Here is a 7,827-nt window from a genome sequence, read left to right as displayed (position 1 = left end):
CAGAAGTGCAGGTGGCCACAAAACGTCACAAAACACCATAAAATAGACGCTTTTTACAAAAAATAAACTTTTATTAGAACGTTAAAAGACTACTTGATAATAATCAAACACTTCATTTTGACAACATAAACATTCGTATTCTGCACCTTCACATTAACAAGGGTTGTCTTGTAAATAGCGCCGCCTCGAGCAAACTCACAGAAGTCATCATGGCTTCTCGATCTCAGTCAAATACTGCCATGAAAACATGGGAATTGAGTAACAATGTGGAAAGCGTTGCATCGGTAGATGACATTTACAGATATGACAAAAGGCAGCAACAAGACATTCTTGCTGCCAAACCTTGGGAGAAAGAGTAAGTTGGACTCTTTAACTGCCCGTCAATGTCACATCTAACAATGTAAAATGTCACTAATTAATTTAAATCATAAATGAGTATTTTTGCTATTGCCATTTTTTAAACTCTCTAGATGAGGTTTAGGCTGTTTTTATTTCCAGATGCAATATTGCTGTTATCTATTGATAACGTACTTTCGAATGATAAAATTGCAGTGGACTATTGACAATCAAGATGATGACCTGTCATTTGATAATTTTCACACGATTCTTGTAAATATTATAGCTTGATGCCGAAAAGTTATAAAATTGATAAATAAACCCTTCCCTTGTATGTTTACTATTGCTTTCCAGTCCCCACTATTTTAAGTCCATCAAAATCTCAGCCCTGGCCTTGCTAAAGATGGTGATGCATGCCAGATCTGGGGGTAACCTGGAAGTGATGGGCCTGCTATTGGGCAAGGTTGATGGCAACACCATGATTGTCATGGATAGTTTTGCCCTGCCAGTGGAGGGCACAGAAACCAGAGTGAATGCTCAGGCACAGGCATATGAATACATGGCAGCTTATACTGAATCTGCTAAGCAGGTATAGCATAAGATTGATTTATTTCTAGATGAGACAATGTTTTAATGGACAGAGATTTGGTGTCTGGACATATTGTTATTGCCTGCATCTGCTGTCACCATTTGTGTCACTGTGTACTTCCTTCGATTTTTTTTCTTATTAACACATTGAAAGGGAAAAAGTACAATAAATTGTTCTCAACATTACAGGATTCTATGATCCATCAAACTTACATTTTGCTCATTACTCTGCTTTAGGTAGGTCGACTGGAAAATGCTATAGGCTGGTATCACAGTCACCCTGGCTATGGATGCTGGCTCTCTGGTATTGATGTTAGCACACAGATGTTGAACCAGCAATTTCAAGAACCATTTGTGGCTATTGTGGTGGATCCAGTGAGAACTATTTCTGCAGGAAAAGTTAATCTTGGTGCTTTTAGAACATACCCAAAGGTATTATCTTATTTATCATCAGCACATGTGAACTGTGTTATATTTTTTAATGTCTACCAAATTTTTTCATCATTTGACGATGTTATTTTTTTCCTTAAAGGACATTGCTCAGTTACATTTCATAATTGACTGTTTTTATCAACAGACACTGTAAGTGTCTTAATATATTCTAATTAGTCTGTCTGTCTACATTGTCGCTGTCGCCGTCACTGTCTGACATGATGTTTGCCTCATAACTGACAAACCATATTGTTGTTTTGCTTTAAATTTACTGAGTGGCTTTGTTTGGTAAAGAGGCAGGTTGCTTTCGAAAATTGGCGTGACTGGTTTACATTTATGGTTATTAGTATTTTTTCTTTTGTGAAATTTTCATTTTTTTTACACATTAGCATTTTCAGTGCCTTTTATATCCCATGGAACTGAATAACTTGCTATTTTTTCAATGTCCATGTTACCTGTAGTACATAATGTAAGAGAGTAAAAGTGATTATGCTTTATTTTCAAGTATTATGTAACAACACATCAAAATTGGCCAAAACATTATTTTGTGCACTTTTGTCTGCATGTCTGAACATTTGACAGCTTTGCTGCCTTGTTTCCTATATGGTGTCTAAATATTTGCCAGCTTTGCTGTCTAGTTAAACCAGAAATGATAACTTTTTACTGTAAATGAAAGACATCACATCCATCATATTATTGCACATCCAACATATATTAAATAACAGCTAGGTACTGATGTTCATTATAACCCAAAAAATAATTTGTACTGGTGGTGTTAAAATTGTGAAACGTTTGTTTTAGGGTTACAAACCCCCAGATGAAGGCCCATCAGAATATCAGTCTATTCCACTGAACAAGATTGAAGATTTTGGGGTTCACTGCAAACAGTAAGATAATTCAGTCTATTTTAGTACTTTGGACATGAAATATTTTTAATCGGATTGCCATGTTTTGTGAAATTTGATGCAATCAGCAAAACTTTTTGGCTTAATTTAAATGCAGGTGAGGAAGATCCCCCCTGAACAAATCCAAGTACTTTACATATACTTGTTGAAAATTAATTACCTTCAGTTGCAATTATCTACCCACTAAAGACTTAATGGTAATTCTCATGTGCACCCTTCCATATTAAAAGCACTATTGATAATTGTCTTGTTTTCTTTTCAGGTACTATTCTCTAGATGTGTCCTACTTTAAGTCTGGCCTTGACAGGAGAATGCTAGAATCTCTCTGGAATAAGTACTGGGTCAACACCCTTAGTTCATCTAGTTTGCTTACTGTAAGTTAATAAGACATCCTTAGAGTGATTAAATTTTAAAACTTGGAAATATTTCAACAATTTCTTTAAATTATGCTTAGGAGATAGCACCTTTGAATCTCTACTGTTGGAGGAGTTTAATGGTATGTCCAGAAACATTTGAAAAGGTTGGCATCCATAACTCTCATTATATAATAAAATCTCTAGAAAATAATAACTTGAAGTTCAGTTAGTATTTTTTTCATTATTTTTAATTTTTAGTGCTTACAGCTGTATTCAGTCACTGCAGCTTAAAAAATATGTATTTGATCTTCCCTATTCAGAATGCAGACTACACAACAGGACAGATTTTTGACTTGGCTGATAAGCTAGAACAATCAGAGATTCAACTGGGAAGAGGTGGATTTATGCTTGGAGTAGATTCCCATGACAAGAAGGCAGAGGACAAGCTTGCCAAGGCAACTAAAGATGGGTATGGGGACTTTTTTTATGAAACTGGACTGTTGGGGGGGATAGTACTTGGGTTGTAAGCTTACATTCAGTTATGGAAATGCCTTTACTTATCTTTGGCATTATTTAAGTTCACTACATTAAAGATGCATACAAAGTCAATTTTTTGTCACAAAAACCAACCAAATGCCAGCATATATTTCAAGTAGTATAACTAAGAGAATTACCAAAAGGCATTGTTTAATTTTACCCGAAAATGATGTTTGAACGGATTTTTCTGCTGGCATTCTAAGCTGTATGTCAATGGGGCAGGAAAGTAGGTCACGAATGTAGGTCAAATTTACAACCATAAATTTAAAGAAAGGAGCAGTCTAAAGGTCTTTTATGGCTGATCGAGTGATCTATTCAGTTTATCCCGTGGCGTGTCGAATTTATTTGGGTCATATAAGAATCTAGTAGAAGTGGTTTACATGTGTTACTGGGAACTCACGTTCCACCGATGCTCGGTTCGTATGTACCTTTAACACTCTAGGTTAGTTTTCAATATTGAATAATTTATAATACATTACCCTAGACCATTTCAGAACTGAACAAATTATCTTTGACATCATTTAAAAGTTTTTTCTCTTAATTCCAGGTGCAAAAACACTATGGAGTCCATACATGGGTTGATGTCTCAAGTAATTAAGGACAAACTGTTTAACCAAGTGCATTCCACTTGAAATCTTATGATCAAGTTCTGTGGTATACCAGGTCCTTGCTTCCAAATGTCTCTTGAACCCAAGTCCTGAATGTTAATGAAACTAATCTATGACCTGTATATCTACCACAGCAGCTTCAAACTAGCTATCTACGCAATTATCATGATTGCATTGTTAATGGAGTAGCATTGGGACAGTTTAAACAATTTGAAGAAATGTTTAGAGTTAACGCGGAATGAACAGATGTGCATTTCTGTGAATGCAAACTCTTCACAAGAGGTTAAGACAACTTTTATTTCAAGGTATTTAAATGTGGCAAGAAAACATGGAAAGCATGAGATTATAGGGGCTGATACAAAAGTGTAAATAAATTCATTCAAAATTTCATTTGTCAGATATGAAATTACATATTCATAAGGGTCAAATACTTCTCTTATTAGTGACACTGGTCTATGGAAAAACATAGCCCTTTATAGATATTAATTACAATTCAATCCCCAAAGCTGCAAACACAGCAACGCTTTTTTCTTTAATTATAACTTAATACAGAAAGTTTTCTCTTATGTACATTGCACTGGATACTATTAAACCAAACAAAAAATTTCATATACAGCTGCCTGTGCTACATGTAACACATTTTCAGACAAATAAATTAATAACTAGAGGATCAGAGAGGCGATACCGCCTCCGAATATTGTACCACCAGCTGGAGCAAGCGCATTCGTATAGACCCCCACATACACAAAATAAGGGGTGCAGCCACCAGTCTTGTGCTTGACAAGCTGTAAAAATGCAATCAACAAGAATTTTCAAAATATGCAAAAAATATATATAACTAAAAATGGTGCAATCAAAGTTAAGTTCATTGTAAGGTAGGTCAAAGGTCAATTTCAAGGTCACAGTAAATTGCCAGTATATGACTTCCTATCCAACTTCAATAGTAACTATGGACCTATCTCTGCCAGTTTTGGAGATAAAAGGGAAGCAAAATTTGCAAAGTTCAGTTCATGGTGAAAAGTAGGTCAAAGGTCAATTTCAAGGTCACAGTAAGATTGCCAGTATATGACTTCCTATTCAACTTCAATAGTAACTATGGACCTATCTCTGCCAGTTTTGGAGATAAAAGGGAAGCAAAATTTGCAAAGTTCAGATCATGGTGAAAAGTAGGTCAAAGGTCAATTTCAAGGTCACATTTAGATTGCCAGTATATGACTTCCTATTCAACTTCAATAGTAACTATGGACCTATCTCTGCCAGTTTTGGAGATAAAAGGGAAGCAAATTTTGCAAAGTTCAGTTCAAGGTGAAAAGTAGGTCAAAGGTCAATTTCAAGGTCACAGTAAAATTGCCAGTATATGACTTCCTATTCAAGTTCAATAGTAACTATGGACCTATCTGTGCCAGTTTTGGAGATAAAAGGGAAGCAAAATTTGCAAAGTTCAGTTCATGGTGATAAGTAGGTCAAAGGTCAATTTCAAGGTCACAGTAAGATTGCCAGTATATGACTTCCTATTCAACTTCAATAGTAACTATGGACCTATCTCTGCCAGTTTTGGAGATAAAAGGGAAGCAAAATTTGCAAAGTTCAGTTCATGGTGAAAAGTAGGTCAAAGGTCAATGTCAAGGTCACAGTAAGATTGCCAGTATATGACTTCCTATTCAACTTCAATAGTAACTATGGACCTATCTCTGCCAGTTTTGGAGATATAAGGGACTAAATGTTATAATTTTGGAGTTACCATAATGTGCCATAAATTTCCTACAGAAAAAATTAATTAAAATAAAGAAAAGGTCATTTTGGTCAAAGTTCTTGAAATGGGAGGTTCTCTGAAGTTGCAGAAGTTTAAATTTGATAAAATAATGTCATTTTTGACCACAAGTTGTCTGCTTTGCCAAGCATTATGTTTTATTTTTCCGGAGTTCAAAATTTATTATCCATTACCGTACTGCACATTTTTACGGAAGCCGACTGGTGCCATATGTTGAAAAAAAAAATTATCTCGAAATTTCGAGATAGCATTTTTTTTGTTCAAATTTCAAAATACTATCTCGAAATTTCGAGATAAATTTTTTTGCTCAAATATCAAAATGCTATCTCGAAATTTCGAGATAAAAATTTTTTTTGTTCAAATTTCAAAATAGTATCTCGAAATTTCGAGATAAAAATTTTTTTTGTTCAAATTTCAAAATAGTATCTCGAAATTTCGAGATAATTTTTTTTTCTACATATGGCACCAGTGGGCTTCCGTACATTTTCCTTTCACCACCAATATGTACTTTTTGATACAGCGTAACTCGAAAACCGTATGGAATACAAAAAAACCGAGACCACCCCCAGTGTTGGGCTTTACATGCTCTACAAAATGCAAAAAAGAATGGGTCTCTAGCATTAACGGTTCCCGAATTAGAGACAGTTTTCAGTTTCGGTATCTTATGGCCGCTACTCCTGTGAAAATGCACCGATTGACCCCAAATTCACGGAGATGAAAGATGACCTGAAGGGTAACACTTTCCAATAATATTATTGGTTAAGTCTGTGTGGTGTCTGAATAACAGGGCAAAAATTTTTTTTTTTCGTAAAAAATTTCATTTTTTTGAAAATTTTGGCCCATTTGACCTTGAAGTAAAGGTCAAAGGTCAAATCCGAGGGTATATTTGAAATCTACACATATGACTTTTGGAAAGCCGTCTGTAGAAAATTTTCCCGTAACTCCTTCCGTAGGGTAGATAATTAGCATTTAATTTTGCCATTTTTGGACAAGGGTGCATTGCAATGAGTGCCACACCCAGACCCCAATACCGACAAAGCCCAAATTTTACGTGGAACGAGTTGAGATTATAGGTGACCTAAATCCATGAGATGGGTATGGGGGGCCTTACCGTCTAGGAGGAGAAGCGGTAACGGTAGCCGTCCGGCGGAGCCGGCGGAACGGACCGGACGGGACCGAAACCATGTGTACCGCCAGCGCTAACGCTGGTGGTAAATTTTTTTGTTCAAATTTCAAAATAGTATCTCGAAATTTCGAGATAATTTTTTTTTCTACATATGGCACCAGTGGGCTTCCGTACATTTTCCTTTCACCACCAATATGTACTTTTTGATACAGCGTAACTCGAAAACCGTATGGAATACAAAAAAACCGAGACCACCTCCAGTGTTGGGCTTTACATGCTCTACAAAATGCAAAAAAGAATGGGTCTCTAGCATTAACGGTTCCCGAATTAGAGACAGTTTTCAGTTTCGGTATCTTATGGCCGCTACTCCTGTGAAAATGCACCGATTGACCCCAAATTCACGGAGATGAAAGATGACCTGAAGGGTAACACTTTCCAATAATATTATTGGTTAAGTCTGTGTGGTGTCTGAATAACAGGGCAAAAATTTTTTTTTTTCGTAAAAAATTTCATTTTTTTGAAAATTTTGGCCCATTTGACCTTGAAGTAAAGGTCAAAGGTCAAATCCGAGGGTATATTTGAAATCTACACATATGACTTTTGGAAAGCCGTCTGTAGAAAATTTTCCCGTAACTCCTTCCGTAGGGTAGATAATTAGCATTTAATTTTGCCATTTTTGGACAAGGGTGCATTGCAATGAGTGCCACACCCAGACCCCAATACCGACAAAGCCCAAATTTTACGTGGAACGAGTTGAGATTATAGGTGACCTAAATCCATGAGATGGGTATGGGGGGCCTTACCGTCTAGGAGGAGAAGCGGTAACGGTAGCCGTCCGGCGGAGCCGGCGGAACGGACCGGACGGGACCGAAACCATGTGTACCGCCAGCGCTAACGCTGGTGGTAAATTTTTTTGTTCAAATTTCAAAATAGTATCTCGAAATTTCGAGATAATTTTTTTTTCTACATATGGCACCAGTGGGCTTCCGTACATTTTCCTTTCACCACCAATATGTAATTTTTGATACAGCGTAACTCGAAAACCGTATGGAATACAAAAAAACCGAGACCACCTCCAGTGTTGGGCTTTACATGCTCTACAAAATGCAAAAAAGAATGGGTCTCTAGCATTAACGGTTCCCGAATTAGAGACAGTTTTCAGTTTCGG

General features: G+C 36.4%; 1 protein-coding gene across 1 annotated transcript; it reads left to right on the top strand.

Moving 5' to 3' along the window:
• Window positions 1-43: 43 nt before the first annotated feature.
• Window positions 44-4,152, top strand: LOC106150436 (COP9 signalosome complex subunit 5). Its single transcript, XM_013523247.2, has 7 exons — window positions 44-355; window positions 691-925; window positions 1,162-1,356; window positions 2,158-2,243; window positions 2,524-2,635; window positions 2,938-3,086; window positions 3,702-4,152. Exons 1-7 carry the CDS (start codon window positions 210-212, stop codon window positions 3,784-3,786), a joined length of 1,008 nt encoding a protein of 335 aa, XP_013378701.1. The 5' UTR covers window positions 44-209; the 3' UTR covers window positions 3,787-4,152.
• Window positions 4,153-7,827: the final 3,675 nt, after the last annotated feature.

The sequence above is a fragment of the Lingula anatina genome, chromosome 1 (assembly GCF_051362555.1).
Source record: "Lingula anatina isolate TDL-2025a chromosome 1, LinAna3.0, whole genome shotgun sequence".
In the NCBI taxonomy this organism is placed as follows: domain Eukaryota; kingdom Metazoa; phylum Brachiopoda; class Lingulata; order Lingulida; family Lingulidae; genus Lingula; species Lingula anatina.
The sequence above is the reverse complement of the archived record's forward strand: the minus strand, read 5'-3'. Positions and strand labels throughout refer to the sequence as shown.